Source organism: Cicer arietinum, chromosome 2, assembly GCF_000331145.2.
Source record: "Cicer arietinum cultivar CDC Frontier isolate Library 1 chromosome 2, Cicar.CDCFrontier_v2.0, whole genome shotgun sequence".
In the NCBI taxonomy this organism is placed as follows: domain Eukaryota; kingdom Viridiplantae; phylum Streptophyta; class Magnoliopsida; order Fabales; family Fabaceae; genus Cicer; species Cicer arietinum.
Genome location: NC_021161.2, coordinates 17,564,246 through 17,578,951, shown reverse-complemented (window position 1 = coordinate 17,578,951; position 14,706 = coordinate 17,564,246). Strand labels below are relative to the sequence as shown.

General features: G+C 34.7%; 1 protein-coding gene across 1 annotated transcript; it reads right to left on the bottom strand.

The window, feature by feature from the left end:
• Positions 1 to 8,427: 8,427 nt before the first annotated feature.
• On the bottom strand, positions 8,428 to 13,021 carry LOC101505653 (uncharacterized). The gene is made up of 6 exons (XM_012719844.3): positions 12,893 to 13,021; positions 12,673 to 12,825; positions 12,490 to 12,585; positions 12,295 to 12,354; positions 12,069 to 12,190; positions 8,428 to 11,988 (listed from the first exon to the last, which is right to left on the bottom strand). Exons 1-6 carry the CDS (start codon positions 13,019 to 13,021, stop codon positions 11,853 to 11,855), a joined length of 696 nt encoding a protein of 231 aa, XP_012575298.1. The 3' UTR covers positions 8,428 to 11,852.
• Between the last annotated feature and the right edge of the window lie 1,685 nt (positions 13,022 to 14,706).

Sequence of the window (14,706 nt, the reverse complement as noted above, 5' to 3'; positions counted from 1 at the left end):
TCCTATCGACCAATAAAATAAGTGATGATAACAATAATGATGAAGATGTTGGTAATGATCTTTTATTTGCAACATCACAACAACCACATGAAATTGATTCAACTGATGATGGTTTATATCTTAGAGATGATCATGATGAGGGAATTTGGATTAATCCATCGTTTCGTATTGTAAATGGACAAACAAATGTGAATGTCACCAGGAAAAGAAGAAGGGCATCTTAATGTATATATATGTTTAATTGTTTTATATAAGCTATGCATGTAATCTGAACTGTGTTATTGTAAATATGCATGTAATCTGAATTGAGTGTTTTATACTAAGTTCTGATTAATTTATTTTCTGATTAATTTATTTTCTGCTTATATTTAGCTTGATTTGAGTGTTTTATACCAAGTTCATGTAACAATGAGTGTTTTATATTTAGCTTGATTTACATGAACTGAACTGAATATAAATTAGTAATTTACATGAACTGAACTGAACTGAATAGAGAGATTCTCTTTTGCTCAGTGCATATATATATATAGATTCTTCAGAATACTCATTTCTAATAATTCATCATCTCCTAAAGTATTGTGATAAAGACAATGATAACAATATTTTTAATCCAATAAACAATGATAAAAATGTTTTTAATGTCATCCCAACCCAAATAAACCAAACACAAAAATAAAATAAAGAGACATTTTACAGCGCTTATCTTAAAAAGCGCTGTAAAAGATCCTTTTAAAAATAAAATAATGAGTGTTTTATACCTTTTACAGCGCTTTTCACACAAAGCGCTGTAAACGACTCTTTTGAAAGTGAGTAAAAAAGACATTTTACAGCGCTTATTTGACAAAGCGCTGTAAAAAAGCTTTAAAAATAATATTCATCAGACACCTAATTTCTTCAAACACCTTGTACGCATCATGGGAATCCAAAAAACATCAGACACAAACCCATTTCTTCAAACACCTTGTACGCATCATGGGAATCCAAAAAACATCAGACACAAACCCATTTCTTCAAACACCTTGTACGCATCATGGGAATCCCCAAAAACACCAGACACAAACCCATTTTTCGCAACATGGCAATGATCCTGAATACCAATTAAGTTTCGATTTAAGAAGGAAAGAGAATGTAAAGAGATAAAAAGGGTGTTGAGGTGGAGATTGAATTGTGAAAGAGTAAGCTTTGATGTTTGTGAAGAAGATGCATAAAAGGAGAAGAGTTTGGTGAAGAGGAAGGGATTTTTGTGGTGACCAGTTACTACTATGTGGGTTTTGCATGCATGTTGAGCTTGTTTAAAAAATAACATAACATAACAAAACACAAAAACAATAAGGCCTTTTACAGCGCTTATTTGGAAAAAGCGCTGTAAAAGAGCCTTTTAAAATTAACATAAAGAGACATTTTAGAGCGCTTATGTGGAAAAGCGCTGTAAAAGGCTTTAAAAAACATTCATATAACATAATAACACACGGAGGTCTTTTACAGCGCTTATTTGGGAAAAGCGCTGTAAAAGAGCCTCTTAAAATTAACATAAAGAGACATTTTAGAGCGCTTATGTGTAAAAGCGCTGTAAAAGGCATTCAAATAACATAATAACACACGGAGGTCTTTTACAGCGCTTATTTGAAAAAAGCGCTGTAAAAGAGCCTTTTAAAAATTTAACTAAAGAAGCCTTTTAGAGCGCTTATGTGTGAAAGCGCTGTAAAAGGCATTCATATAACATAATAACACACGGAGGTCTTTTACAGCGCTTATTTGAAAAAAGCGCTGTAAAAGAGCCTTTTAAAAATTTAACTAAAGAAGCCTTTTAGAGCGCTTATGTGTGAAAGCGCTGTAAAAGGCATTCATATAACATAATAACACACGGAGGTCTTTTACAGCGCTTATTTGAAAAAAGCGCTGTAAAAGGCATTCAAATAACATAATAACACACGGAGGTCTTTTACAGCGCTTATTTGAAAAAAGCGCTGTAAAAGGCATTCAAATAACATAATAACACACGGAGGTCTTTTACAGCGCTTATTTGAAAAAAGCGCTGTAAAAGAGCCTTTTAAAAATTTAACTAAAGAAGCCTTTTAGAGCGCTTTACAAAATAAGCGCTGTAAAAGGCTTATAAAAAGCGCTGTAAAAGTGTTACGTATATATAACAGTTACCTCTTCAGTTTCCTCTTCATTACGTAACCTTCATCTCAACCTTCATTTCTTCTCTTCTTTTGCAAACCCTATCATCCCGTCCTTTACGAACCTTATTTCCACGATCATCTCCTTCATTTCGAACCTTATTTCCATCCAAGATCATCTCTCCCATTTCACACAATATATTTTCATTGAAATACGTAACCCTCATTACGTATTTCTTCAAACCGTATTTCTGTGAACCATATTTCTGTGAACTTTCTGCAAACCCTCTTTTCTTTGCATTTCGTCTTTCTTCGAACCATCATTATTCAGGTATTGATGTTATTAAATTTTTGTAATCATTAGAATGCATGTTGAGCTTTTTTAAGATATACTGATACATGTTGAGTTTGTTTATAATAATGCATGATCCATGTTGAGCTTGTTGATGTTATACTAAAGTGCATGTTGAACTTGTTGTAGTTAAATGGATACAAACAAAGATTTAGAAGTTCAAAATGAAGAAGTTGGCACCTCTAAGACTTACGAAAAAGAAGTCAAACGTGGTGCAACTATCATGCAAAGGGTGATTAAAGCACGGAGCAGTGGCATTAAATTTGAGGTATACTATATATACTCTGTTTGCTGTGTGTTTTTTTATCTTTTTTTAGGGTTTAGGGCATGTACTTACTATATGAGTTTATTAGGTTGGCTGGAACGAGAGTGGTCAGCCAGTTGACCCCAACAGCTCCATGTTTGTAAGCTACATTGGGGCTGTTGTTCGTCAAAATGTCCCAATAACAATAGACAACTGGAGAGATAAGGCGTTGAAGGATGCCAAAGATATCATCTGGAATGACATTCAAGTAAATATTTTGATCTACTCTTTTGTCATTTATAATTTTTTTTCTGTAAAATACATTACTTATAATTGTTTTCATTGCAGACCACTTTTGTTCTTGATGAGGAACGAAAGTCATATGTTTTGAGAGTTGCTGGGAAAATCCATCGTGGATTTAGATCCCATCTCTCAAATTTCTATCTAAAAGATAGAGAAGGAAACACAAATGCTGAACCTCCAAAGATATATCAACATTATATATCAAAGGATGAATGGAGTGCATTTGTTTCCAAACGTTCTGACCCGGCGTTTGTCGTAAGTGATTAATTTATTAGCATTTGTGTTTTATTATTCATATTCGTAGCGTATTTTAAATTTTTACACAATTGCTATTTTTTTTTTATATAGAATATTAGTAAGGCAAATCGCGAACGGGCAAGCAACCCAAAACACCCATACAAGAAATCACGTATGGGATATGCACGCCTTGAACAAAAAATTGTAAGTAATTAAACATCACTTGTAATTTGTATTATAAACTATAGTGTGTAACTAATTTGTATTATTTTGTTTATGATTTTAACGAATAGAGAAAAGACACCCAAGCCGATCAACCCTTGGGTCGTCATATCTTATGGAAGGAAGCGCGTGTTAACAAAGAAGGAGTGGTTGATAATGAAAATGTCAAGAAAGTTGTAGAACTTTGTGTAAGTATATTATCACTTTAATATTTTTTAATATTGTATTTTAAAAATGCTATTGAACTTATCTTTTTAATGTTACATGTATTTTAGGAAACTATTGAACAAAGTTCTGAAACTCAAGAGGGCAACAAGGATACGTGCAGGGACATTCTTGGGAAAGTGTTTAATGTCCCTGAGTATTCCGGTCGAGTGAGGGGGAAAGGATTTGGCGTAACTCCCAAAAGCTTTTTTCCTCAAGAGAAGCGCCAAAAACCTTCCAACGAGGAAGTATTAGAGAAGCTCAGAATCTTATCGGAGCAAGTGGCACTCTTGGTGAATACGAATAAAGACAAGCAACTTCCGGTTCAGCTCCAACCTGAAATACAAATGGAGAGTGAAACCGGGAGTTGCAACGTCGGTTTGAAGAGTATTCCCGAGGTAATTAATTACTTACTACTTACTTGCTTATGTAATTACTTATGTATTAAACAAACTTATATATTAACTGTACTTATGTTTTAACTATTGATGTAGGGTGTCACTACATGTGTCCTATACTTGTCCTCGCCGACTCAACGGAAGGTGGGAAAAGGAATATTGCACAATACTTCGGGAGAAGTATTGCACAATATTCCGATCCCCGCGGGCCATGTCAAAGTATCGCCTACGGTTGCTTTCGAACCAACTGCACCGTTGCCCATACCGGACAACGATGGAGATATGAAGTTCTTAAGCGACGCTATTGGCAGTTACGTGGCATGGCCCACACACCTTGTTGCCCTCGAAAAAAAGATTCCCAAGGACAAATCAGTTACATCTCCCGAAAAGGTTTGTCACATTTATTGCCTAAGGTTTTTTATTTTTTCAGATTCAATAAACTAACATTTTACCTCATTTTTGTAGGTCCAAATAAATAAACCACCCCTACAGCCAAAAAAAGGCAGCAGACCTCAAAAATTGGAGGTTAATAGGGCTGCCAAACTACAAAGGCTGGAGGGTAATAAAGCTGCAAAACTTGCAGCAACAAAAAATCTGGATCGGGGAAAATCGGTCGCTGCTGCTGCTGCTCCTAATAAAAGTCAGCCACGCCTTGGTAAATACGGGGCGTGTCTTGACATCCAAATAAAAAGGAACATGGGCAGCAGCAACGATTCGCCCATTGTACAAATGAATCAAGACATCTTTGGAGATGAGTATATTGAATACCTCGAAAAGGAGCAAATGTACGATCTTCTCGAACATAAGGAGCTGAGTGTTACTGTAATCAGCTTGTACATAAGGTAAAAAATACTTTTAATTGCATTTATTTGTAATTAATTAAATGTATTGGTAATTAATCTAGTTTAAAATTTTCATTGAAGGTTTTTGTACGAGAAGGTCGTGTGCACGAGGAAACTGTCAAATAAATACTCATTCTTGTCTCCGCATAAGATGTCGATGTTCAAACTCGATCCAGACAATGTAAAACACTACATTGTAGATATGTTTTTAAGAAATAAAGAAAGTGATAAATTGTTCTTGGCACCATATAATTCAGGGTACGTAATTTTATCTTTTTTAATTGATGAGAATTTAATTTATTAGTTGTCTATAAACAAAATTGCTTAACCAATTTTTTGTTGTTGTAGGGCACATTGGGTGCTATTTGCAATCAATGCGGTCTCTGAAGTGATATACTATTTGGATCCCGTGCACGGCGATTACACCAATCACCCCGGAATAAAGAATATGCTCGACACGTAAGTATACACGAAAAGCGCTGTAAAATGCAGACCCATAATATGAAATTATGGGTGGGCATTTTACAGCGCTTCTTTGAGAAAGCGCTGTAATATGCACACCCATATATGAAATTATGGGTGTGCATTTTACAGCGCTTTTTTGAGAAAGCGCTGTAATATGCACACTCATATATGAGTTATGGGTGGGCATATTACAACGCTTTTGTGAGAAAGCGCTGTAATATGCCAACCCATATATGAGTTATGGGTGTGCATTTTAGAGCGCTTTTTTGAGAAAGCGCTGTAAAATGCACACCCATAACTCATATAATGGGGTGCATATTACAGCGCTTTTTTGAAGAAGCGCTGTAAAATGTGCATAACAAGCGGGCGTTGTATTTACATGTTTTATAGCGCTTTTTTAAAAGCGCTGTTGTATCATTTACAGCGCTCGTTTCCACAGCGCTTATTTTTTTGAAAAAGCGCTGTAAAATCCGTTTTTTCGCGTAGTGGATACTATACATTTAAAAAAAAACTCCTTATAAAGTACATTTGAAGTAATATTTCTATTCACACTGTTGTCGTAAGTTAACAAAATTTTAGAACCATTCCTAGACATTTAGTACAAAATTTGGAACCATTCCTAGGACAAAATTTTAGAACTATTTTAACACAAAAATAACATACATGTTTGTGCCTTCGATAAATAAATTGATTAAGATGATTGTAATTCATATCTTAATATATCAAAATGAACAATTTATTGTATAAGTGTGGAGAATTTTTCAGTAGTAGAAAGATTGATACCATTTCATTAAACAAAAACATATTGAGACAACTATCGACGATAATTGTATTCTAGTACAATCCATATAGAGATTATGCGAACATTCAACTTTATTTTGATCTTTCTGGCAACTATAACAGACACAGTAGTAATGGTGCAGGTCATGCTGAAAAATGTTGGTGTACATAACATCAAGCATTCATGCAAAAAATTATTATATTGGTTGGGAATAGAATCATAATAAGTTTATTCATATTTGTTTATGTAAAAGAATTTCAATTGTCATTAAGTTAATGATTTCCAAGTGCATGCCTTGGGTAGGGCTAGACAAGCGGGCGGGTTCGAACCCAATTAGCAAATTTGGCGCAAACCATTGGTGACACGTATAGGATCAGTTTTGACCGTGATAAAATTGGTTTAGGCGGGTATCGAATCTTCAGTTGGAAGGTTTGATTGATTTGATTTAAACGGGTTGGTCTGTCTTGATGCATGTTATTTTTAGCTGAATTACTTAATTTTTGTTTTTTCTTAATTTTTTTTATGTTTTGAAACAAAGTGTTGGATGAAAGTAAAGTTGTTGGCCATTAAATTTCAATTTATTGGACTTGAGTTTTAAATTATGTACTATCAATTTTTGTTGGTCCATTTTAAATTTCGAGTTTGATCCTTGCTATGTTATTTTATATAAAATACCAAAAGTAAATCAATGCTTAAAAATTTCAACCTTAATTTTTGTCAAAAGATAAAAATTTATACTTATGCTAAATAGTTGTTGTCCTCATTTTACTAGAAACCGTCTCACTCAAACAACAAATGAAAGGAAATTTGCATATACAATCTATGAAACAGGTTCAAGGACATTTCCCAAACAATTCTTTGAACCCAAGTTTCTAGCTTCTCCTACTAGCCCATGAGCAGCGCTGTTAACACCACTTTTAACAACAACATTTAACAAACTAGATATAATATCTAAACAATCACTAACAATAAAATCAATTTCAACAAGACTTAAAACCACCATTCACACATTTAACTACACTATATGCACCCATTTCAATCACCAAATTTTGCATGCTTTGATCTTTGACCCATTGAAGACACCATCTCAAACCAATTAACTCGGCTACTAGGGGAGACATGTTTAGCTTGTCTCTTTTCATTGCAGCCACCTTAACAAAGCCATTATTGTCTCTAGCTATAAAACCCCAACATGCGTGGTTGTCTTGGAAGTATCCTCATCAATATTAATTTTAACCAAACCCATTGGCGGTGACCTCCGGACTGCAGAGGTTGCTGGTTCTATAGAAACAGATCGACCAACATCGTTTTTGATAGCGCAGGCTTCATTGTATCCATATTCCATTCCAAATATGTTAAGCACAAAATTTATAGCATTGAAAGGTTTTTTTTTTAAACACCACATATCATTTCTCATCCTCTATAATGTCCAAAGAGTTAAGTAATTTCATGAATAGGATTGGATAGCCATTGCAGCATTCATTGGGATAGATTAAGCTTTGTGGGAACTGTAGCACCCGCCGCTAAATTACAAATTGGGCTCCAAAACTTTGAAAGTGGACAATTCTGGCAGCCACGAGTCATTCCAAATTTGATTTGGTTGTTCATTTCCTATTGACCATCTCATGCCAAGTTCAATCATCGATCTCTCCTTTAGTATGCTTCTCCATTCATAGCTGGGTTGGGACCAATGGTTGCCTTCAAGAAACATGATGATGGAAAGTACCTTGCTTTAAACACCCGTGAGATGAAAGAAAGCTCGTTGGACAAGATTCTCCAGCACCGCTTTTCAAGGAGAGCCTTGTTGAATTCGCTAAATCCTCTAAAACCCAACCCTCCTTTGTTCTTGGCTCTGCCTAACCTATTCCAACTCATCTAGTGGATTTTCCATTGTTGCTCTGAGAATCCCCACCAAATCTTAGATAACATGGCTTAAATACTGTCACAATAACCTTCCGGGCTCGTGATATAATTTGGTATGGCTTGAGCAACTTCTTTGATTAGGGTCTCTTTTACCTAGCTTTGACAAGAATTTCTCTTTCCAACCCTTGATTTTCTTGTAAATCCTATCTTGAAAATAAGCAAACACCTCTTTCTTAGATCTCCCAGCAATCACTGGAATCCCTAGGTAGCGAGAGTGTGATTCCATAGACTTTACTTCAATCATATTATGATAGAGCAGAGATAAGATAGAATTAGATGAAAAGAATTATTGTATTAATTGATAAGAAAACAGAAAATGATTTCAGAGCTAATGCTCCTCAGTTAGAGAAAACAATTCTCTTACTGCCCAACCTATAAGGTGTAACTGAAAAATGAAAAACTCATCCAGCTATCTCTGCACACACTCCCCTTTATTAGTGGAATATTAATTCCTATTTATTAGTGGAATATTAACTCCCTATGCCAGCTAGACAATCATTATTTTTCTGCATCCCCTTTCTTATTCTTTCTCACATATACTTGCCATTGCTTAGGCCCCACCTCATCTCTATTTACTAAGAGATCCCCCTCATCACTTGTGGGGCCCAGCCCATTCCTATCAGATTGTGATTCTGTTACAGATTGTTGCTAACATTGCTCAGGTTGTAATTGATGAGATTGGACCTTATGATCATGATTGGGTTACACGGAAACAGATTTTCCTCCTTGTTGATGTTGTTTCCTATTGTATGGTCTATTAAGAATCACCATATAGGATTTGTCGCATTGTATTCATTGACCTTCTTCTTTGCAAATTTAGGGTCAAATCTACCACATTTGTTGTACTAGCAAGGACAGAGTAAAGCAGATGTAGGGTACCCAACAAGTATTGGGGTGAAATTTTTTTTGATTCTGTTGGGTGTAATTAACATTTTGGACTTCCTTTTTACTTTCTTGGGGCATGGTCACTCTCTCTCTAACGGTTTCAGATCTTCCTTTACTTTCCAATTTTGATCAATGAAAATATGCGTCGTTCAAACAGCCGTTATCTCTCCTGTTTTGGACGCACTTTCTCACTCTGTTGATCGATCATGGCTTTTTTTGTTTGAGTGGCTTTGCTTCTTCTCCGGTGTTTGTCAAGCAATTTAGTTCTTACTAATAGATTATAAGAGTAGCTTCTATTCCCACCGACAATCCTTCTGGTGGTGTCCTTTTCCTACATATGAATCATATTAGTGATATCTTCTTCTTCTATTGATGGTTATTCTGACGGTGTCTTTCATTTTCGTCACTCACTTTATTTTGGCAATTTTTCCTAGATAGACTGGCCCCATCTTTGTCCCATATGTACTGATCTTGTCTTTCTCTCCATGAAGCATTCTCTCTCCTTGAAGCATATTCAAGTTTAAATATTGAGTCTCTGATATTATTGGTTTGAAGCTTTTAAATGCAGTTTTTTAGAAGAACAGACCTTACTTTGTTCAATTGCTTGCTATGAATTTCTCTGCTGCTAATGATTATTTCAGCTATATGGCTAGACTATATTTATAACAATTCTCTCCGATTTCAACTGCACCCAGACACTCCTATAGACATCAAGACCAAGCTTGGAGATTTTAAAGGTGTTCCCGTAGATTATCGAAGATACCAATGGCTGGTCGAGAAACTTATTTATTTGTACTACACTTGCTAGATATTGTCTTGATTGTTACAATGGTGAGTCAATTCATGCATTCTTCATATGAAGAAAATCTAGAGGTTGTTCATAGGATTATTTGGTGCCTAAAAGGTATATCAGCAAAAGGTCTACTCTTTGGGAAAACTGAAAAAACAGGATTTGAAGTGTACACAGTTGTGAATTGAGCAGACTCTATTACTGACAGAAGCCCAACATCAAGATATTGTATCTTTCTTCAACAATAATCTCATTCTTCAACAAAAAGATGCACAATTGGTGCTCCATCGCAATCTTAAAATTGAGGAAGAATACTGGTACAAAAAATCTAGGTTGAATTGGCATATGCATGGCGATAGAAATACTGAGTTTTTTCATATAATAGCTAGATACCGCGGTGTCATGAAGCAAATTTCTGTTCTAAGGCATGGTGAAAATCCTCTCACCAATCCTCAGATATTGAGCATCATGTTTCTGATTTTTACCAGACTTTGGATGTGGCTAAGGATACATTCAAGGACAAATTGACCACACTTTATTCACAAATTCTCCCCTGATGGGAAATTTTCTGCCCCGATTGTCCATGTTTATGATATTGTCCTCAATGTAGATGATACAATTGAAATGGGAAGAATAAAAAAGAAACTCACTGAAGACATTGAAATAAAGGATTTAGGATCCTTGAGATATGTTCTTGTATGGAGGTTGCTCGATCGAAGAACGGAATTATAGTTTCACAACAAAAATACATTCTAGGTCTATTGAAGGAAACAATAACGAGTGGTTGTCAGCTGAAACCCCATGGATCCTAATACAAAACTTTGGGGAGAAGGAGGTGTTCTTGTTGACACCAAAAGATACCAAAGATTGGTTGGTAAGTTAATTTACTTGTCTTACACTAGACCTGACATCACCTTCTCAGTCATTATTGTGAGTCAATTTATGCACTCTCCTTATGAGGAATATCTTGAGGCAGTCTATTTTTTAAGAAGACTTGTAAAAGAAATGTCTATCTTTATGGATGCAGACTGGGAAAGTTCAGTTAGAACAGAATATCGACCTCTAGATATTGTACCTAATCTTGTGACATGGAGAAGCAAAAAACAAGGAGATGAAGCAAAAAGTAGTGCAGAAGCCAAGTTTAGGGCAATGGCTCAAGGAATTTGTGAAGGACTATTACAGAGCCCTTGAAGAACTTAAGATGAAAATTGAGCTTCCATTGAAATATATTCTGACAGTAAAGCCGCCATTAGCATAGCCCACAACCTAGTTCAACATGATAGAACCAAACATATTGAAATTGATTGTCATTTCATAAAGGAGAATTAGATACATGAATCATATGTCTACCTTTTATGACTTCACGTCAACACATTGCAGATATCTTAACCAAGAGCTTGACCAGACTCGTCCTTGAACACTTGATAACCAAGTAGGGCATGATAGATATCTATCTATACACCAACTTGAGGAGGGGTGTTGAAGAACCCTTGACTCTCTTTTTTTAATAATGCAACTTTTTATTTTTATCTTATGATATGTTTTATTTTTGTTTCCTAAAATTGCTCCTTGATTCAAGGAAGAGAACTCTCGTAGTCTCTCTATTTAAACCAGCCTTAGGCTGATGAATAAACACAACAGCATTACCCTACTTTTCTTACAATATCTTTGCACCAATTTGAGGAGCGTGAATAAATTAAGAATGTCAGGATTTTATTATGACTTTAAATAAATTACAAAGATAAAATCCTAGAGTTAATGTAAGGATTAATCAAATTCTAAGTCCGGGGATTTACCTTCCCTCTTAACCTTCCTTTTTTATTCTTCATGTAAGGATTAATCAAATTCTAGGTCTGTGGATTTACCTTCCTTTTTTTATTCTTCAGGGTTCTAATTCCTTTGATTAAGGGATTTTTCTCCCTGTGTTATTTCAATTGAACTTATACTTCTCAACTGTTACCAATTGAATCAACACAGCAAATATTTCTACACTATTAAAAAAAATCTATACATCTATTCTTCAACCAGAACCCACTGGGTAGCAAGACTAAAAAAACATATGCCACAGGAAAGATCATGCAGCATTTCAAATATTATAAGATACACCAAATTTTATCCTTGAATATTCATATACCTTATTGTGAATCCCACTGTCAGAAATATTTACCAATTGCAGAACACATGCTGAAATCTCTGCATCGAGTATCTCATGTGATTCTCCACTGTAATAAAGAAACCATAGATAACTTCACATTTAATTTCCCAAAAGTGCTTAGTTTTCAGCAACTGTTTTAGCAATTACCTAAAACCAGACATCTGCTTTGTCTTGAGTATTGCAGCAACTATGTGTGTGAACCAAGCAAGTTTGGACTCTGTTATAGAAAGTTCATAACTATCCATGGGGATTTGGAGATTTGCTTCCTTCTACACATAAATAAATAAAATATATAGTACAAAATCAGAATGTTTTATGACAATTGTACAAATAACCTGAAAAACTTTATGAAGAACCGCCACTAAAAGAATACCATATAGCTTTGCATGATAGGCTCCACTATCTTCATTAAGTATGAACTGCAACCTTCATACTGAAATTCAACGAATCAATAAAGAAGTCAAAAGTAAAGACGGTTATTCGGAGAATAAACTCCATGATATTCTAAGAATATAATTTTGTATACATAATAACATGAAACTCAGGAGAAGAATGAAAAAGCATGAACCTGAAATCTACATAGGTAAGGAAAAAATTCAAGCTGATCTTGAAGTACTTCAACATTGTCAAGTGGGTCTTCACCGAGTTCATCAGATAGTTCAGACTGTAGTAAATGGATGAATAAAGGTCAAAGTGAGAAAAATACTTGACTCACTTATGTATATCTGTAAAGAGTATAGAAGCACCTGACCTGTAATGAATCAAATCTCGATGACACAAAACATTCTATAACTTTAGGGACATATTCCTCTAGCAGGTTAGGTTTGTCACTCTTGAGATAGCGCACAGATGTCACTGATTTAGACCATAAATTTAGAAGGTAGTAAACACTGCTGCCAGCCCACTGAGGTAAACGCCGGCAATTCCACCTTCTTCGCAGCTAAACGAAACTCATCTAACGGCGAGGGAACTGCTGTAATATTGTCTTGAACCGCCGTCAAAGCCCTCTGAATTTCAGAACCAATGAAGTCACGTAACGACTCAATGCTGTCCTCCACACGTCCCAAACGCTCCTCCACTCTGGTGATTCTTGCGTCCATTCTGGTTAGCATGAACGTAGCAGGTCGGACCAATTGATAGAGCAGAGATAAGATAGAATTAGATGAAAAGAATTATTGTATTAATTGATAAGAAAACAGAAAATGATTCCAGAGCTAATGCTCCTCAGTTAGAGAAAACAATTCTCTTACTGCCCAACCTATAAGGTGTAACTGAAAAATGAAAAACCCATCCAGCTATCTCTGCACACACTCCCCTTTATTAGTGGAATATTAATTCCTATTTATTAGTGGAATATTAACTCCCTATGCCAGCTAGACAATCATTATTTTTCTGCATCCCCTTTCTTATTCTTTCTCACATATACTTGCCATTGCTTAGGCCCTACCTCATTTCTATTTACTAAGAGATCCCCCTCATCACTTGTGGGGCCCAACCCATTCCTATCATATTACATATAATGTTTTTCTCATTGTCAAGTACATTTCAACTAACAAACACTTCAGACTTGTCATAGCTAACAAGTTGTCTGGATGTTTGTTGATATTCTAGGAGAATTTGTAGGATAGTATTTGCTTTAGTCAGATTGGCTTTTGCATAGAGGATACTATCATAGGCAAAGAGGAGATGAGTAGTCTTTGGAGCATTCATAGCCACTTGGATACCGTAAATGATGTTATTTTGGGCTTCCTTATGCAGCAAACCAGACAACACATCAGCACACAATAAAGATATAGGGAGACAATGGTCACCATGTTGGATTCCCAATTTAAGGTGAAAATTCGTACTTGGTTGACCATTTATAAGGATTTGGTATGAAATACATTATCATTTGGGTGAGACTAGGAAGGAAACCATGTTGGAATTAAGTTGGTTTTATATTTAGAGTTTGGATGTTAACAAAAGTATTTTATGAAAATAATATATTTGACTTCACAAAATATGAAAGAAGTTTCATGTTTTGTATGACAATCTAAATAAGATTTGATTCAGATATATAATTGAAAAAAATCTCTGACCAAATTGAGAAGAAGATATGATTAAGATTTGAAGAAGATATGATCAACATATTATCTACAAGAAGATACGAATTATTTACCAAAAGACTTGATCAAGATTTATCACAAGAAGATATGAATTATTTATAATAAGATTTGGTCAATATTTATCAGAAGAAGATATGAATTATTCACAAGAAGATTTGATCAAAAAAATTCACAAGAAGATATGAATTATTTACAAGAAGATTTGATCAAGATGTATCATAAGAAGATATGAATTATTTACAAGAAGATAAGATCAAGAGTTGTTTATAAAACAATTACAAGAAGATACATTTATTATTTGCAAATATATGATTCAGAATTTGACAAAGGACAAAAATATTGAATTGGACTTAGTCATATTCCTACTTGTGAAAGTTCAAGAATCAGTCCAACACTATGTTCTCGGCCAGATCAAAGCAAATTTCATCTAAAGAATTTGCAAAAGCAATCTTAACAAAATATGAACAGTATCAATCTAAAGAATTTATAACTCAATATGAACAAAATACGAACATAATCAATCTGAAAAATTTATAAATTCAATCTAAACAAAATACAAACATAATTAATCTAGAACAACTACTCATATTGGATTCAAAAATAAAGAATTGACTAACAGACATATTATAAAAATAAAAGTATAATATTTTCTAAGTGTTCTTCTTAAAATGTGATAGTCA

What these genes read in the sequence shown, in the direction of transcription:
- LOC101505653 (XM_012719844.3), bottom strand. Translation starts at nt 13,021, where the DNA reads ATGGACGCAAGAATCACCAGAGTGGAGGAGCGTTTGGGACGTGTGGAG. An exon ending in TTCAAGACAATATTACAGCA is followed by an intron (nt 12,826 to 12,892) that starts GTTCCCTCGCCG and finishes CGTTTACCTCAG; the next exon opens with TGGGCTGGCAGCAGTGTTTA. An exon ending in CGAGATTTGATTCATTACAG is followed by an intron (nt 12,586 to 12,672) that starts GTCAGGTGCTTC and finishes CATTTACTACAG; the next exon opens with TCTGAACTATCTGATGAACT.